Source organism: Podarcis filfolensis (assembly GCF_964270895.1).
Source record: "Podarcis filfolensis genome assembly, chromosome: 13".
Lineage (NCBI taxonomy): Eukaryota > Metazoa > Chordata > Lepidosauria > Squamata > Lacertidae > Podarcis > Podarcis filfolensis.
The window spans coordinates 51,399,719-51,419,473 of NC_139615.1; the positions used below are offsets into that span (position 1 = coordinate 51,399,719).

A 19,755-nucleotide genomic window follows, 5' to 3' on the forward strand; every position below is an offset into this window, starting at 1 on the left:
GCTTCCAACACCTCCTCTTCCCAGTCTCCTCTCTCTGATCACTCATCACCACCACCAATCCTGGAGCTCCGAGACTTCTTCCCTTGGGGGTTCCCCTCCCACCATTCCTCTGCATCCAGTCCGTCTGTGACACAACTATTAGACTGCCTGGCGCCTTCATTATACACCTTCAGGCGCCAGGCAAAAATGTTCCTTTTTAGCCAGACCTTTGGTTGATTGGATTGACATCCTATGCCCTTTTAAAATGTGGTGGCTTTTTGGGGGGGGGCGTTATTGGGTTGTAGCTGCTTTTATTTTATGCACTTTGTGGTTTTATATTTTATTCTGTGAACCGCCCTGAGACCTGTGGATATTGTTGTTGTTGTGTTGTTTAGTTGTGTCCGACTCTTCGTGACCCCCTGGACCAGAGCACGCCAGGCACTCCTGTCTTCCACTGCCTCCCGCAGTTTGGTCAGACTCATGTTTGTAGCTTCGAGAACACTGTCCAACCATCTCGTCCTCTGTCCTCCCCTTCTCCTTGTGCCCTCCATCTTTCCCAACATCAGGGTCTTTTCCAGGGAGTCTTCTCTTCTCATGAGGTGGCCAAAGTCTTGCAGCCTCAGCTTCTGGATCTGTCCTTCCAGTGAGCACTCAGGGCTGATTTCCTTCAGAATGGAGAGGTTGGATCTCCTTGCAGTCCATGGGACTCTCAAGAGTCTCCTCCAGCACCATAATTCACTTGTGGATATAGGACGGTATATAAATTCAATCAATCAATCAATCAATCAATCAAATATTGAGAACTACAATTTTATTTTTTAAAAGATGGCAGCGTTCAAAAAGCCACCATTAGCTGACCTTAAAGTACCCACCCATGAGCAAAGAAACTTCAGAGCGACTACAATACGAACTTGCAGTTCCTCCCGAGTTCCATGCTGCCACCTGGGAGCTGAATCAGGCCCGGTTTTCGGTCCCCTTTCCCCGCCCTCGCGCTTCTCCCCGCCCCGCTGTCCCGGGACCCCGTCTCTGGCGCTGAGCCCGTGGGAAGCGGCGGCGGCGGCGGCGTCGGCGGGAGGAGCCAGGGCCGCCCCGAGGGCCGAGCGCCCTTCCTGCTTGGCGCGGGGCGGGCCGGGCTGCGTCTCGCCTTCCCGGAGGTTCCGCCGGCCGCCTCTCTCGGCGCGCCCGCCATGGCTCTGGAGCGCTGGGCAGAGGCGCTGTCCTTCGGCGCCTTCCACAGGGGGCTGCCCCGGGGAGCTGCCTACGGCTACGGCGGGGAGAGCCCCGAGGGGCTGCGCCGGAGGGAGCTCGCCCGCCTGGGAGGTAAGCCGAGTCCCGCGCCCGCGACCCCCAGCCTCGCTCGCCGCGCTCTCCGCAAGCCGCCCTTTCGGCAGAGGAAGGCGGGGAGACCGTCCCGGGCTGCCAACTTTCTGCGGGCGACCAACTTTCTCCGCCGGCTCCGGGGGTTGCCAGCTTGTCTCTCCGCTCCGGACCCGCAGGGGCTCCTTCGGTGCTCCGGTGCTGCTTAGCTTCGTCTCCTTTTCCCTCGGGTGCTTCGGGCGCCCCCGTTGCCGGAGAGGAAGGGGCGCCTCGCGGGGACGGGGAAGTTTGGCCCGCGGCGATCCAGTTAAGGAACAAGACCCGGGCGACCCACTCCCAGGCTTACTTTGGAGTAAACATGTCATATGTGACAGCGGGGAAGTAATTTGTCCTGCTCTCAAATATCCAAGCGGCCGGGTAGTTTTCTCTCTTCAGCATTAAACAAAAGTGGTGTTTAAAGTACACAAGCAATAGGAAGGTAAAGAAACAGTGGAGGTGCCTTTGTAGATTTGTACTGAAAGATTTGTGTCCGTGGTTCCGTGGTGTATGGTGTCTGCCCTAGATTCTTTTTGGTCATTGTTTTAGTAATGTTGTAAACCAAAGTTGCCTTTACAGGTTTTCACATGTTATATAGCCTTTTTGAAAAACAGCCAGCTCATACGTGAGTTTATTTATTTATTTAAATGCATAGATAAACCGCTCAATATTCTAAAAAACCTTTTAAATGGTATCTCTAATTGACAGAATCTCTCTTCCCACACCCCTCAAAAATGTTCATTTACAGAAGCATTCCAGATGCTAAAGTATATATTATAACGTACCCCCCATCAGTATTTATTTCTAACCAGGAGCACCAGCAAGACTTTCTGAGCCCAGTTCGTTGCACGTGGATTGGGCCCTCTGCTGCACTCCTAAGCAAAAAACAATCAGAATCTGCATAATGCAAATCTATTATATTGTATTACACATGTAATATAATGTCTACCAGGCAGAATACCAAGAGGTGAAGCTTTCTCCATAACTGCAGTTCCATGCTAGAAAAGATTTACCCTGTATAATTTCTGCATCCTACATAACTTTTAAAGGTGATGAGAGTCCTGCTGTACTTCAATGTCAGCTTTAAAGCATGCAAAAGAGTTCAAGTTTCCTAAGTTGTACATGAGCTATGCTACAGTCTGCAGGTCTTTCTTCAGCAGACCAGGTATTGCACTTCCAATGAATGGGGGTCAGAAGTGATTTAAGCTTTATAGAACTTCTGTTCAGATGCACATGCTTTGCATAAATCAAAATTCAGTGTTAAAAAGTCAGCAGCATATTCATTGGTTATGGATACTCATTAACATTTTATTTGTTTCTTAAATTTCTATACAGTGGTACCTCGCAAGACGAATGCCTCGTAAGACGAAAAACTCGCAAGATGAAAGAGTTTTTCGTTTTTTGAGTTGCTTCGCAAGACGAATTTCCCTATGGGCTTGCTTCGCAAGACAAAAACGTCTTGCAAGTTTGTTTCCTTTTTCTTAAAAACGGATTCCTATAGGAATCCGTGCTTCGCAAGACGAAAAATTCGCAAGACGAGAAAACTCGCAGAATGAATTAATTTTGTCTTGCGAGGTACCACTGTACTGCTCTTCATCCGATGATCACAGGACAGTTTGCAATATAAAAACACAAAAATACATACCATAATTACAAATAAAACAATACCCCCCACCAAGTTTAAAAGGCCATAGATGGTTTAATTAGCAAAGGCTTGGGAAAAGAAAAATGTTTTCACCTGGTGCCAAATATATGTAATGAAATCGTAAGGCAAGACTCCCTGGGGAGAGCATTCCACAAACAGGGAGCCACCACAGAAAAGGCCCTCTTTTGTGTTGCTTTCCTCGAGACCTTATGGAGCAGGCACATGAAGAAGGGCCTCAGATGGGTCGGTCCTTGAGGTGTTGCGGTCTTCAGCCATAATATATCATAATAATGGCAGCATTTATTCTTCATTTTTGTGAAGGATTTGAAATCCCAGCCAGGAAGCTCACTGGGTGACCTTGCACAAGTTGCTGTCTCTTAGCCTAACCCACCTCACAGGGTTGTGAGGATAAAAGGAAAAGGGGGACAAACTATTTAGAGGGGGAAAGTGGGATATAAATGCAACAATAGCTTCCATAAATACTCGTTTTGGGTTTTTATGCTAGTAGTAGCAAACTACCTGCGAGGACCCCTTCCCTGACTCATTGGGCATCGCCTGATGTGGGCTTTCAGAAGCGCATGTGAGAAGATCCCAGATTCCATCCCGTGACTTCTGAGAGGGCTTCGAATGGTTCTGTTTGAAATCCTCGAGAGTATAATGATCAGGTAGCATGCATGTTTGTTCGGGAAATAATTCCATTTATTTATTTCCCAACCCACCTCCCAAAGGAGTCTGGAGTGGCAGTGAATGAGGAAGATGAAACTCACCCGTGTACTAGGCATAGTCTGCATTACATCTCTGTGCATAAAGTGCAGCTGTCTCTAGAACTTCTGCAGAATACAGGACCACCCTCCACATATAAGCCACCTTTAAGAACACACAAAGAGCACTAAGGCCTACACTTGTGGGTACAGTGGTACCTTGGGTTAAGAACTTAATTTGTTCTGGAAGTCTGTTCTTAACCTGAAACTGTTCTAAACCTGAGGTACCACTTTAGCTCTCCCACTGCCACTGCAGCGCCAGAGCACGATTTCTGTTCTCATCTTGAAGCAAAGTTCTTAACCCGAGGTACTATTTCTGGGTTAGCGGAGTCTGTAACCTGAAGCGTATGTAACCCGAGGTACCACTGTATAGGGCAATATACAAATTTAATAAATATAATCATAATAATAATTAATGCCCTGTCAAATCTAGCAACTTTTTTCTCACAATGGCCAACCAGATGGGAGGCGTGCAAGGAAGACTTGGCTGCAAGAGCAGCCTTCATAATGGCGGGCGTTTCAATAGTATTTCATAATGACCCTTAAAGCTGAGGAATAAAATCATATGAGCTACATTATCATTCAAAGAAGGATTTTTTTCATTAAAATAAAATGTGGCTGATGTGCTTCAGGCATGTTCTGAGTTGACAAGTCTGCACCATGTTACAATTGTAAGAACTCTGCTTGATGCCATTAATTTATTAGATATGCTCAGAAACAAATTTAATGCCTCAAGGTGTCATCTACCCATAAAGCTTCTCCCTTAAAGTGAGTACATTCTGTTGTGTTTTGCACTCTGGCTAGGCATTGTCCTTAATTGCATTTATCAAATGAGTAAAAGAAGAGGCAAGACCATCTCTTAGAAGGGACCCATTTCTTGGGGATGAGTACTTATTTCCCTGTGCCAAGGATACTCCTCGGGTGGTTGTGGGTGTGAGTGTCTAGGAAATATGGCTGTGGGTGATTTAACAAGGTAGCACATAGCCATTGATCACCATATACTCCATGAATTTGTCTAATCTTTTGAAGCCACCCAGTCAGTGGCCATCACTAACTCTAGGTTGCATATTCCATAGTTTATCTATGTGCTGTGTGAAGAATGTACTTCCTTTCATTTATCTGGAATCTTCCAACATTCAGATTTGTTGGATGGCCCTAAAAGGAGAAAACATTTTCTTTATCCACTTTTTACACACCATGCATAAATGTATACATCTTTCATGTTCCCCTCCCCTTACTTGCTTTTTCACTAAATGAAAAGGTCCTAAGCATTCGTACTGGAAGCAGTATGCCACTGAACATTAGTTGTTTGGAAATGCAGGAGTTGAAGGAATGCTGTTGTTCTCAAGGGCTGCTTGTGGGTCGGCCACTGTAAGAAGAGTGTTAGACTAACTAGATCAGGGGTCAGCAACCTTTTTCAGCCGTGGGCCGGTCCACTGTCCCTCAGACCATGTGGGGGGCCGGACTATATTTTGAAAGAAAAAAAACGAATGAATTCCTATGCCCCACAAATAACCCAGAGATGCATTTTAAATAAAAGGACACACTCTACTCATGTAAAAACACACTGATTCCTGGACCGTCCGTGAGCCGGATTGAGAAGGCAATTGGGCCACATCTGGCCCCCGGGCCTTAGGTTGCCTACCCCTGGACTAGATGGACTTTTGGCCTTATCCAGCAGGGCTCATCTTATGTCCTTGCGTGTTCTTGGGACGTTGGGAGTTGTGATCCAATATATGGATACCCACATGCACTAAACTAGCCTTTGCCAACCTCATGCCCTCCACCCCCTAATCTTTAGGACTGGCCAGCCTTCCTATACTGGCTAGGGCTAATGGCAGTCATGTAACACAGTATCTGGAGGGCAACAGCTTGGCCAACGCTGCCCTAAACCAAAGGTGTGGACTTGCAGTGCTCTGTCTTCTTTTGCAAAGCTTCACCATTTATTTCCTATAACCATCGTTTAATGTGATGTCCTTGTTGGCACCCTATGGTTAATGCTTGTCTTCTAAACCAGAATCAGAAACCATTCCAAACCCTGAATCACCAGCCATAGTTTTTTGAGTGGGACATCTCCGTATACCGGTAATTAGTCCTGGACAGAAATGCAGGAGAAGCAAAGAGTAGGCTGGGGGAAGAGGGAGTGTGCAAGTTTGTGTTTCATTCATACTTCCCAAACCACCTGCCTTCATTGTTTGAGGTTTGATTGAATTGCGCATAAGAGTCTTGTGATATCCTAAAGACTAAAATATATACAATGGAACACATTTTTATGCTTTTGTTAATCAAGAGTCAGCAAGTAAAGCGACTCCCTTGATAAATTAGTTGATGCAGTACAGTATTAGCTGCTGAATCTGCATTGACCCAGCAGCTTGCAACAGGAGAATGCAAATAGGTGAAACCGTGGAGAACTTATTCATGCCTGAAGCTAGAACAGAAGCTATTTTTCTAGAAAAAGAGGTGCCAGAACTCACTATGAACACCTCCCTTGTTCTCTTATAATTGCAATGGTGGCCACCTGAGAGGTGCCAGAATCAGCAGTGGCGCCCGCCCTGTGGAACGCCCTCCCATCAGATGTCAAGGAAATAAACAACTATCTGATCACAAGGACAGGCAGCCCTGTTTGGGGAAGCTTTTAATGTCTGATGTTTATCACATTATCATTATCATTACTATCATTATCATCAATTCTGTTGGGAGCCACTCAGAGTGGCTGGGGAAACCCAGCCAGATGGGTTATTTATAAAAATAAATTATTATTATTATTATTATTATTATTATTATTATTATTATTATTTAGTTCCAGCTATGTTCCCTATGTTTTTAGCTGCTCTTGTTTTTATCTGTAAGCTGCCTTAAGTCCCTGTCAGGAAAAAAATGAGGGATATAAATAACTATATAATGCTACTAGTAATAATCCATTCTGGATCAGACCAAGGGCCTGTGGTGGCCAGCGAGACAGGAGCAGGCGCAAGGGCATCTTATTTGCAGAGACCTGCTCCCACTGATCCTCAAGGAATTGCTGCTGCCCATTGGAGTGATAGAAACAGTTCTAAAGTGTGTTTCTAGAGCAAGATAGCTGCAACTGTGACCTCATTGTTAACGGTGGCTATGGCAATTGTACCAGTGACATCATGAAAGTAGACTTACCGTACAACATCTAGTTTTCTCCTTTGCTTTGTTATAGAAAAGTGTCTGATTACTCATTTATTTTTATCATTTACAATTTTAATGACTACTACATCTTTCAGTAAATGTGTTACAGTTTGTTTTGAGTAGCCTCTTGGGGAAATGGCAGTCCAATCCATTTTCTGATTCAAGTCACCTCAGGGTTCCATGGCACACTGGTTGAAAAACCTAGGCCTTACACCAACATAATGGTTGCCCCTTCCCCATCATTGGTAGCTAATAATGTGGAGTGTTGAAATGCAAAATGTTATGACATCACAAACATAGCATGAGTGTATCTGTACATTTTGAATGCAGTTGCTATAAATTCTCTCAGATTTTTGTGCTTTGGGAACAATTTAATTTCTTGTATGAACCAACTTCCACTTAAATTGAGTGTTCTAAATTACTTCCCGCATGCTTTTTTGTCATCATAGACTCCATTCTATTCTAGCAGAGACATTTATTTTGGCATTTTTGGTGACAGAGTAGTTAACAACACTCTTTTGTTTGAAATCAAACCTTATTATGTCTTCTTAGCAAGAAAATATTATAAATTACTTCCTAAACAAGCCTGCTTTTATAGTTTAGGAAGATTGCCAGAACTGTGTTTCAATATGCAAGTCTTCACATGCAGTTAGAATCGAAACTTCCATCTAAGCAAGTTGTACTCACCTTTTCAATTTAAGTGTTGCTAATTAACTTCTACACATATGTTCAGATCAAATTGGTGTGCGTGGTTCACTTTTACACGCTCTAAAACTAGATGTTTTCAAGTGCAAAAGTAAGAACAGCCTCTGCCCCACTTGTTCCTGTCTGGGCACGCCTCCTGTGAGCAAGTGATTCTGTTTACAGGGGGAGTGACTGAATTCTCAGCCAATCTCTGTACCGACTGCTTCATGTGCATTGAGAAATAAATAACATCGTTCGTGACTACTGTGATCCTAAAGTGGGGGGAGCCAACGGTCCCCTCCAGATATTTTGCACCACAATTCCCATCTGCTCCAGCTGATATAGATAAATGGTCAAGGATAATGGGAGTTGCAGTCCACAATATTTGACGGTGCCACACTGGCCTCCTCTGCCCTAAAGTGCCCACCAAGGCCAGGTAGTCTCCTTTCTGAGAGGGTGTCTTGAGAGTACATGAGCCATTAATCATTTATTTCCCATATTACACTGAGCAGCAGGGGCAGCACGACCTGTTTTGCCATGCCATCGCAGTGTCCTTTACCTGGGTTGCATGGCAGCGCCCACAAAGTGGCAGCAACAATGGCAGCTTCTGGCGAGATCTTGCTGCTGGCGGTGGGATGCCCCTGGGGGCGCTGCTTATTGGGCTTTTGCCACCCGAGGCAGCTGCCTCACCCTGTCCCATGGATGTCCCAGCCCTGCTCAGCAGTTGTCTTCTGGCACAGAGCTTGGGAATGGTAACCTAATGACTAAAACAAACTCAGATATGTAGATAGGGTGGTAAAGGTAAAGGGACCCCTGACCATTAGGTCCAGTCGTGGCCGACTCTGGGGTTGCGGCGCTCATCTCGCTTAGGCCAAGGGAACTGGCGTACAGCTTCCAGGTCATGTGGCCAGCATGACTAAGCCGCTTCTGGCGAACCATAGCAGTGCACGGAAACTTCCCACTGGAGCGGTACCTATTTATCTACTTGCACTTTGACGCGCTTTCAAACTGCTAGGTTGGCAGGAGCAGGGACTGAGCAACTGGAGCTCACCCCATCGTGGGGATTCGAACCGCCGACCTTCTGATCAGCAAGTCCTAGACTCTGTGGTTTAACCCACAGTGCCACCCGTGTCCCTGATAGGGTGGTAGTGTAGACTTAAATATTAAATTAAAAAACCCATTAGCAATTTCTTGGTACTACTGAAGGGACAGCAATGGGAAGAGTTAAACATTTGTACAATATCAGCCCTGGGGTGGTGGTATGTTAATCTTATTGTCCTCAGGCCAAGGAACTGGAGACTCTTAGACTATATATTGAATTCCTGACCTGATGTTTAAAAGGAGACAGAAACGTGATCTTGGTTATCAGCACAAACTTAATAGTTTATGATTTACTGTGGTAGAAATCACATCAGTATAGAGAAAAAGCACAGGTCTCTAGGCTGCTGGATGAATGCTCTGTACTTTGAATTAAGCCTGAAGTGGGTAAATTCCTCCCACATCACTATGGTGTGAACTGGATGACCCTACATGCCAGTCAAAGTCCACATTGTGCCATGCAACTGTTGCTCTTACGTTCAGGATCAGTAGTTTGTATGGCCCTCGGGGTGATGTGGATGACAGCATTACATCCAGCTGTTTTGCTTTCATCACTGAATGTATTGCAGCTTTGGATGTTGGGGTATAGGACAGGTCCCTGCCTGAGAATGTGCAGAACTCCATGTCAAAATCTTTGGAAATAAGTGCTTTTAACATAGGCTGAATATAGTTATAATGCCAAGTTATAGTTTAGAACCCAAATCATGGTCTTAGTTTTCTTAGAGTACATGGAACACCATGTTTTAGAGCCATGTGTCTTTTTGCTTTCCACATTTTTGGAATAACTATGACTTGTCAGTTGAGAGAATGGCTGGTGTATTGAATCTGGCTGTAATCAGCAAAGCTGCTCAATGACATGGATATTGGAAGCCATATTGTACAGTGGTCCCTCGGGTTACGTACCTCTCTGGATACATAATCTTCGGGTTGTGAAAGCGGCAAACCCGGAAGTATTTTTCCGGGTTTCACCGCTTGCGCAGAAGCCAACTTTATTATGAAATCTTCTGACCTGTCTTGAGAATAGAGTGGATCCTAAGAATACCCAAGCCAGCCACCTGTGGGCATAGAAAGCAGCTCTTTATTACAACTGTCACCTTACACTTCCTGGTATTACCTGAGTGGTATTGCCCGGATGACTATAGTACTGTAGTGAGCTTCTTAAAAAAGATAATAAAACTTGGTTTCAAGTGATTTTATTCTGCACTGACTGAAAACATTTTTTGAAAATTCCTTGATTTTCAGATTTCCAGCTTTTATAGCATGGTAGTTCAGTGAGTGATGCATTTCTGCCTGTTTCATTGTAGGAATTACATACCTTGACCACGCAGGCACAGCACTCTTCCCACAGAGTTTACTAAAAGCCTTCACTGATGACCTCAATGAAAATGTTTACGGTAAGTAGAAATCAAGCAGGTGGGGTAAATCTTTTCTCCCTCTCTTTGGCATTGTTAAAGTTTCCAGAATTTAAAGCTGGGCTGAAATTTGCGACCTATTGTCATGGTTCCATTCATTGCCAGCAAAAGTGAGGACTATGTTTTTGCAGCCTTTGCAAAGCTGGCAAAAAATCTATGGGATTGATTGATATCAATGCAGTGCACTGCCATAGCCCACTAACCGTGGCTTTATAGTAATGGCTTTCACATGTATTCAACTGATGTGGGTTTCAGTTGCAAAGAAACTTCTTTTAGAATTGTAATTATTTTCACTAAATCTCTTTATAGGAAGCTGCTTGCTTGTTAACTAGTTGCTTTGGAAAACTGTTGTAAAGAGCTTCAAGGCACAGCAGTGAAATATAAAATGAATGTTATATTTAATCACATTTATAGGAGTTTTTTGAGGCAGTGCTTGACAAAAAGATGAAATGTCTTGTTTATGAGTCATGAACATCTCTCTTGCCTCTTAGGGAACCCTCACAGCCAGAATATCAGCAGCAAATTGACAAGTGATACAATTGAACATGTCCGATACAGGTAGAGTGGTCTTCATTTTATAAACCCAATGTTGTACAGTGGTACCTCAGGTTAAGTACTTAACTCGTTCCGGAGGTCCATACTTAACCTGAAACTGTTCTTAACCTGAAGCACCACTTTAGCTAATGGGGCCTCCTGCTGCCGCTGCGCTGCCGCTGCACGATTTCTGTTCTCATCCTGAAGCAAAGTTCTTAACCTAAAGCACTATTTCTGGGTTAGCGGAGTCTGTAACCTGAAGCGTATGTGTCAGGGAATCAGGAGCAGGAGCAATGGGGAGAGAGGAATTGGAGAGCGAAGGGGAAGAATCCGAGGGCAGCGTAGGGGAGTATGACAGTGGCCCGAGAGATTCCATGAGCTTCTCCAGCGAATCAGAAGATTCCCAGAAGGGGGCGCCGATGGTCAGGGCAAGGGGGGTCCCAGGGGGGACGCACCAGAAACAAGGAGCCAGAGGGGAACCCCAAAGCAGCAGTGGAGGATCGGGACCAGTTTCCCCACCAGAGCGTAGTGGGGGGGAAGAGTCACATGTGTCAGGGCCAGCGTCTCCTCCAGAGAGGGAGTCAGGGCTGACCACGCCTCCATCGGAGAGTGGAGGAACGGAAGGGAGGTCAGTTGCAGCTAGCCCCCCCGAAGGGGGAAGCAGTGACAGCAGCAGTGAAACAGTCAGGAGGAAAGCTGCTGGCTGGGCGCGCGCGCCATGTTCAAATGTGCAGGCGCGCAGGACAGCAGGAGACCCGGATGGGGAACCAGCTCCTAAAGCCCGCCGGAGGGAGGGAGACGGCTCAGGGGAATCAGCGTCAGAGGAGGCTAGAAAGGGCGAGACCCCGGCGGGCAGGCGGACCCAGAGGAGGAAAGAGCAGCGGAAAAGGTGGAGCAAGGCTAGAATCTTAAATTGGTGTCAAGGGGGAGGAGACTCAGACGGAGCATCAGCGGTCTAACGGTTGAGACGTAGAGCTGCGCGCTGCGGCTTTGGAAGTGAAACTGAACTTCAATAAAGACTTTTGTACTTAACAACGAAGCAGCGTTGGTCCTTTGTGAGCTGGGACCTAGGGTAGCTCTGACAGTATGTAACCTGAAGCATATGTAACCCGAGGTACCACTCTATTTCACATTTGCCTTGGGTCTTTAGTTTCACTATAACCACTTCTGTTGCCATTTATTGTATTGCCTCACTGCTAGAAATGCCAAGTTTCAAAGTATCATTAAGTGTGTGTGTGTGTGTGTGTGTGTCTATTACTGTATTTTAAGAAGTTGTCCTTTATTGTATTTCATAGTATCATAGATTTGTAGAGTTGGAAGATACCCCAAGGGTCATCTAGTCCAACCCCTTGCAATGCAGGAATCTCAGCTAGAGCATCCATGACAGATGGCCATCTAATCTCTGCTTAAAAACCTCCAATTAAGTACAGAACACAACCTCACGAGGGAGTACATTCTGCTATCTAACAGCTCTTGCTTAACAGTTCTTTCTGATGTTTAGTTGGAATCTCCTTCCTTGTAACTTGAATCCACTGGTTCGTGTCATAAGCTCCTGAGGGGGAGAAAACAAATTTGTTCCATGAGACAGCCCTTCAGATATTTGAAGACGGCCATCATATCTCCTCTCAGTCTCCCCTTTTCCAGGCTAAACATACCCAGCTCCTTCAACTGTTCCTCATAAGGCTTGGTTTCCAGACCCTTGATCATTTCCCACCCACCTCTGCGCATATTCCAGCTTGTCAATATCCTTCTTAAACTGTGATATCCAGAACTGGACACAGTATTCCAGGTGTGGGCCACACCTTTATTTTTATTTTTATTTTTTTGTAAACTGCCCTGGAAACTTTGCTGAGGGGCAGCATGTACATATATTAAATTGTAAAAGTGGTAAATTAAGCTTACCCAAAGTGGACCACTGTTACGAGAGAAATGAGTGGATATGATGTTCATTTCAAATAGCTCAGTTTAATGTATGTGTGTGATTTTTAGCCTCTGCTTAGATCACCTATATCTCCTCCTCCCTTTCTGGTATAAACTGAGAGCCAAACAGGGCATGAAATGACATGTACTGTAAATAGGAATGGACGAGAATTTTGCTTGGTCTGCAGATTAAAGCAAAGTGACCTAATTTGCAGTTCCTGGACTTGTACATGGATTAGAAAGCAGGTAACAATCACATTCTCTAAGTTTTACAATGCAGTTTTGGTTCAAAACCATATAAAATTGTACATATATATATATATTTTAGAAGGAAATGAAGAGAAAAGCAAACAAATAGCTCAGGCGGTAGAGCGTGAGACTCTTAATCTCAGGATTGTGGGTTTCAACCCCACATTGGACTAGATGATCCTTGGGTACCTTCCAATTCTACAATTCTATGAGTCTATAAAATGTGCATTTGGGGGGGTATACATACAGTTCATATGTGGGTTTGTTTTTTTGGTATGCCTTCTTTAAAAAATGAAACCTGTAGAAAATGGGACAGATGCAAAATGGATGGAACAGAAATAGGCTGATCCATCCACTCCTATCAGTGCACTGTTTTCAAACAATTTTTGTTTTTACTTTAAAGTTCTCATCCCAACTTGCCTCTAGTTGCCGACTAGAACAATCCTTTTACCCATTCCCATATATTTTTGCTTCAAAGTTAAGTCTCTCTAAACTCAGCAGAACTTTTTTTAGGAAACATTCTTGGAAGCAGAGCCAAAACATATTAAGTAGCAAAAAAGATTGATTAACGTTGGTGCCCTATTTTCCTAGAAGTCATTGCTGGTTTTGAGATGACTCTTCTATATTGAAATTTCCCTGGTTTTCCTCTGAAATGTTAGCAAAGTCTGTCTCAAAACAGTGTTGTAACTGGTAAAATACATGAAAATCTCATTTGACCTTTAGTACGCAGTAAGAAACATCCGATGCAGTACCTGCTTAGTATTGATTTGTCCTTTTGAAAGGTCACTAACTGGAGACTGTTCAGATGAATGAAACTAGAGCACTCTACTGTGCTCAGTGCATCTGTTTAAAAGCCCAGTCAAAGTTTTGATGGATTGAATTGCTTGTGCTTGTTTAGAGATCTCTTGTTGTTTAGTCGTTTAGTCGTGTCTGACTCTTTGTGACCCCATGGATTAATTCCCTGATCCCATATTTCAATGCAACATATTTGTGTAAACAAATCAGATGCTGCAGAGCATAAGTCAGAACCGCTGGTACAATGCACTCTCTCATCTGGACTGCACTACATTAATGACAGAATGTGGATCTGTGAGGTGCATACTAAAAGCTAGTGTAGCAACTAAGAGAACGAGCTTTGTGTTGGGAGGTTCTGGTTGGTTTGTTTAGAGATTTACACCCTGCCCTTCAACTCAATGTTTCTCAATGTGGCTTACAAGCTATAGGTAATTATGCACCCATCCACACCCCGTAAACCTCACTCACTCTTTCTCTCAGCAGTCCTTAGTCCTCTGGCTGATGGATGTGGCTACAACACACTTCCCTTCCATTCTGCATTTCCAGGGGGCAACTGGCAGTTGGAGAGAAGTGTTCTTTTTGGCAAGGAGGGAGGAAATTCCTTGAAGCTGCTCTTTCTCTAACCAGTGGATGTGTCCAAGTTGGTCCACACCTTGTTCTTCATAGTGTTCTAATCTTATTACAACCAGCAACTCCCAGTGTGAGTGGCCAAGCCCTGCCCTTTCACTTTAAGCCGGTACTTAAAGAAGCAGTGCTGTGGTTTGCAGCTGGGTTCCCCAGTGTTGAGGAGTGGTTCTCAGCTGTGTGCTTTGTCAGGAGCATCCCAGGAGAAAGGGAGAAAGGCCTTTAACTTCAGTGGGAGGTCAGCATCATTGCATCCCACCGACAGCTTCCTGAGGCCACTCATCGGGCTTATCTTGAGCAGTACATGGACATGTTTAGTGGCTGGGATATCCTGTGTATATTGCAAGATGTGTATTTTTTCTTTCTTTAAGAGTTTCCGTTAGTCGAGATGCAGCAAACTACTGTCTGGCATATTTAAGTTAAAACAAGCGAACTTTAAAAAAAGTCCCCTTTCCTTGGAAGTCCTGAACGTTCTCCTTTTGTGAAGAGCAAGAGAAGGGACAATACAGCCGTCTGGGGTGAACCAAAGCCACAACTTCATTAACTTAACACCAAATAGGTTTATAAACCGGTTGCACGTGAAACGCATTGAGATGGAATCCAGCTTGGATGCTTGTCAACCAAAGCTGAGAGGGAGGGAGTGTGAGGAAGAGGCGAGTGGAAGTTGGATACTGCTGTCTTTGACTTTCCCTCTCTAGATTGAGTGCTGTTTCCCTTAGGGCTTTTAAGGAGAGCCCTTGTATTTTGAGGATCATCCCATTTCTTCACAAAGCCCAAGTCCCCCTGCTACCAGCTGGTGGGGCCAGGCAGCATATGGCTTGTCCAGCCCCACTGCCAAACCAAAACAATGCCTGACGGCTCTGTAATCATGGGGGCATGGAGCTGAATGTAATTTCATGTCCCTGCAAGGCGAACAACCCTCTTGAAATAGCTTAGGCTGCCGGACCCGGAAATGAGGCACCATTCTAAGCTGCAGAGCTTTCTGAATTGTCATCTTGCATACATGAACTTCCATGGACACTTGGCAATACATGTTTTACCAGGAAAAGTGAGCAGATTACCTGCATGCCTGGAAACTGCTGGGTATACCCACTGATGATGTTCCTTGCTTGGCAGATGCCATTTCCCCCTTTCCTTTTGCAGAAGTCATTATTGCCTAACTGCACCCCAATTACATCTATTGGGTGTAACACTCTGGTAGCAGTGAAGGATGGGAAATCTGCCCCGCACATGTCGTGCTTGCCAGACTGCTGTTTAGCTCTGTGCCTTTTTCTGATGTGATACTCTATTGCCTGGCCCAGTAGTGAAAACAACACTTTTATATAGAAATATAATAAAAAGCTCCTATGCCAGAAAGGTGTGAAATGTAGCTGCACTAATGGAAGCAATTTCTGATCAGTGCTAGAGCAAATATTCATTTTCATGTTTTTTGCCATCCGCTATTTTGAATGGTGTTGTGAATCAGCATGCTCTAGTGAGCCAGGTAATGCTTTGTTGTTGTTGTTTAGTCGTTTAGTCGTGTCCGCCTCTTCGTGACCCCGTGGACCAGAGCACGCCAGGCACTCCTGTCTTCCACTGCCTCCCGCAGTTTGGTCAAACTCATGCTGGTAGCTTCGAGAACACTGTCCAACCATCTCGTCCTCTGTCGTCCCCTTCTCCTTGTGCTCTCCATCTTTCCCAACATCAGGGTCTTTTCCAGGGAGTCTTCTCTTCTCATGAGGAGGCCAAAGTACTGGAGCCTCAGCTTCAGGATCTGTCCTTCCAGTGAGCACTCAGGGCTGATTTCCTTCAGAATGGAGAGGTTTGATCTTCTTGCAGTCCATGGGACTCTCAAGAGTCTCCTCCAGCACCAGAATTCAAAAGCATCAAATCTTCGGCGGTCAGCCTTCTTTATGGTCCAGCTCTCACTTCCATAATGCTTGCTAATGTACTAAAATGCAAATATTGTTCGTTCCCCACCCCTTTTTTAAAAAGCTAGCTGCTTGTCAGAAAACATAAGAATCATAGAATCATAGAGTTGGAAGAGACCACAAGGGCCATCGAGTCCAACCCCCTGCCAAGCAGGAAACACCATCAGAGCACTCCTGACATATGGTTGTCAAGCCTCTGCTTAAAGACCTCCAAAGAAGGAGACTCCACCACACTCCTTGGCAGCAAATTCCACTGTCAAATGTAAAAAAAGAATGTAAAAAAAATAATAAAAAATAGAGGGAGACTATACCTTTAAATACTTTGGTGATTGTTGCCATGTTGATATGAGAGATCAGGAGAACTACAAAGGGACAAGGTTTTATTGGACTTACTCCTTTGGTGCCAAAGTGGTGGCCCATATCATGGGGCAGAGCTGCCTTCCTGCCATCACAGCCCTGATCTTGCCACCACCCAGTTCATCTTCAGTGAGGTAAACTGCAACAAACCTGTTACCAAACCTGGCGCAAGAAACTTCCCTCCAATTAATTTCAGTGGGAAGAAAAAAGTGAAGCATAACTGCCCCTTCATCTCCCCTGCTGCACATGCTGCCAAGACAGAGTGGATATGATGTTACTTGGTATGTTGAAGAAATTCTCCAGATGTATAAATTTTCATTTATGGAAAATTGTATTCCGATTAAAAGGATTTCTAAACTTCTTAATATTTAAAACTCTCCAAACAGTATATGGAAATAAAACCTAAGAGAAAAAAAACATACAAACATATACAAGCATAGCAATAAAACTCTACTATAAAAATAACCCCACCCCCCAAATGAGAGTAGTTCCTAAAATTAACTTTTCGCAGCTCTGAGCAAAATTTCATGTCACTGCACCATTCTAATCTGCAGAGCAGGGGTAGGAAACCTAAGGCCCGGGGGCCGGATGCGGCCCAATCGCCTTCTCAGTCCAGCCTGTGGACAGTCTAGGAATCAGCGTGTTTATACATGAGTAGAATGTGTCCTTTTATTTAAAATGCATCTCTGGGTTATTTGTGGGGCATAGGAATTCTTTCATCCCCCCCAAAAAATATAGTCTGGCCCACCACATGGTCAGAGGGATGGTGGACCGGCCCATAGCTGAAAAAGGTTGCTGACCCCTGCTGCAGAGCATAGACTTAGTTTAGGCAAATCTATACATCATTTTTTGTGTACAATAAAACATTATTGGGGGAAAAGTGTTTATTGGCAACTGTACGGGTCCCAGTTGCAAAATAGTTTTGTACAGTACTTTTTCTGGGGGTACTAAAGCATATGCAGTACCAGCGTCTCCCCCCTCCATGTTGAAAGTGTGGCACTTACAGTAACAACTTCATGGTGAGTACCTGCACCATTTTTTTTCTTAGAAAAAAGCACTGCTTTTGTACTAAATAAATCAAAACGAGGTTTGCAAGGAATTGATCTGAACTAGAGTAATTTAAAAGAAGAAGAAAGAGTGAGAACAATTAACAGCTCTATGTAAAAATGAAGTTTTTTGGGCTTCAGAGAGATAATTGCAATATAAAAATAGCATGTCTGAATTTCTGCAGAGTAAGCTGGAACACTGCTGACTGCCAGCCTCCAAACTCCTGACTGTTCTATCTATGTCTCTGCCCGTTAAGGAAATGGAGTGGCAGGATGCACAGGTTCACATCACCAGTTACTCTCCATCCAGTGCACTTCCACTGCTAATTTTTGAAGCCACATTCACACATCCTTTTCCTGTCAGTCCTGTAGTTTCTTGGAAAATACTTTTTGCATTTTCACCCCTCAAACCAACTTCAGTTGGATTAGAAAACTGGTTGTGGTTTGCTTTAAAAAAGTATTTGGGTTGGAACCAGATCTTTCTGTGGAAAGGGGTGAGTGAGAGCTGACTTTACTGTCCTTCCTCATTTTGGTGTCGCTCCCCCACAGAAAAATGCTCATATAGGGAGGTGGAAAGAGCCTGGCAGCAGCCATGGTTGGCTCATTCTGGGACCTCTGTGGCCTCTTTGTGGAGCCTGGAAAGTACCCTCAAACTCCCACCTCCACTGCCCTCACCACTCATACAGTCCAGCAGAACAAGCAGGACAGGACCTGAAGAGCACAATTGCCACTCTGAATCACCTGCCTTAGTTTAGAATCATAAAATTGTAGAGCTGGAAGAGACCCTGACGATCATCTAGTCATTCTAGTGCAATGCAGGAATATGCAGCTGGCCCATATGACCAACTGAGCTAAATAAACTGATGCACATGAAAGAGGTATGATAGTATCAACAGGGTGCTACCGTGAAATGAAAAGGGATCTGTTCTGTTTTGAGCGATGGCCTCAGCAGTAGGGAGTCTTATTGATATTTTGAATCTGCAGTCAGAGGGGACCCTTTGCAGAGTAATTCCCTGTTCCTCTTCTGGCTCTCCATGTGGGATAAGCGTCATATACATAAGCCAATGTGGGCAATGCTTTTCTAAATCTCCACCAAGTCTGATAGTGTAAAACTGGAAGAGTATTTTCTGATTTGGGCCAGTTAAGCTGCACAGTGTTTGCACAGCAGGATCCTTTCAGGTGGCTAATTTGCTTCGTGTCAGAACAATCCCCATTGTAATTATGATAACAAAAACCTTCTCATCATTTGTTCCATTAATCTGTTGTGGAGGAATGAGGCATAAATAAGCTTCCACTGAACTAACCATATTTCTTGATTCCTCCATCTAGAAATGTTGTAACAGAGATATCTTTGATCCAAGCAAAAGTGGAAGGGTTGAACTGATGCTTAGGTCTAATTCATGTGCTTGGGTCTTATCACACCTTATGTTAAATGTCTGCCCTGCAGTTGTAAGCGGCAGGATGGATCGGGAGCTGCTCTGGGCTGTGTGCTGTTTGGGTTTGAGTCCCAGGTGCTCCCTCTCTCGCTTTTCTTGTCCCTCCCCAAAGCATGAAAAACAGGCGTGTGCTGAGGCTTGAACTCTTGTTTGCAGTTTCCCAGCCTCATGCCCTATGAGTGTGCCACTGTGATTGTGCAAATGTTGATAGTGTGGTCTCTGTGTGTGTTGTGTGCATATTGGGATACAAGTGATATGGCAGGGGAGTGACCAGATGAGTGAAACGTAAGGCTGACTCCATCCCTGATGGATGGCTGTGATGTAAGTGCAAGCCACACTGCAGTACGTGTCCTTCATTTCTATGCTAGCTTTTAATTTTCTTTTTGGCATTTCAGACAACTCCAAACAACTTAAAACAATAAAAGTTACATTCAATTAGACACATAATTTATTATACTTGTCTAAACATAAGGCATAATGTCTTAGATTACAAAGATCTTGATTCTGAGCTAACATTCAAAGTTGTGAGTCCATTTGCCTGAGGCAGTTTACAGGAGACAGAGAATTAATATGTCCATTCTCTTCAGTAGCTTGAAAACAAAGAGCTCTCACACAAGATGCCTACAGATTAGCATATGCATAGACCTGTCATGCAATCCTTTTCATGTGATTTAAACACCTTATGCCTGAGCCAAAAAGATACAGCCCTACTTGCAGGGCAGCAGCTGAAGAAGGAGCAAAAAGGGTTTTCTGGTGTGTGTGTTTCTTTGTGGCTGATTAGCTGCTCTCCCTGTGC

The 19,755-nt window shown here is 44.5% G+C and overlaps 1 protein-coding gene across 3 annotated transcripts in view; it reads left to right on the forward strand.

Annotated features, from left to right (window-relative positions):
- The first annotated feature begins 1,037 nt into the window (after positions 1-1,037).
- The window catches only part of MOCOS (molybdenum cofactor sulfurase), a 563,966-nt gene continuing 545,248 nt past the window's right edge, over positions 1,038-19,755 (forward strand). For 2 of the 3 annotated variants that reach the window (XR_014541270.1, XR_014541271.1), the window contains exons 1-3: positions 1,090-1,299; positions 9,981-10,070; positions 10,580-10,646. Coding sequence is in view for 1 of the 3 variants with exons in the window: in XM_083583835.1 (XP_083439961.1) it covers positions 1,167-1,299; positions 9,981-10,070; positions 10,580-10,646 (290 nt within the window). In the remaining 2 variants the exon portion in view is untranslated. Of the gene's footprint in view, positions 1,300-9,980; positions 10,071-10,579; positions 10,647-19,755 lie in introns of all 3 variants that reach the window. The other variant, XM_083583835.1, reaches the window with a different exon arrangement.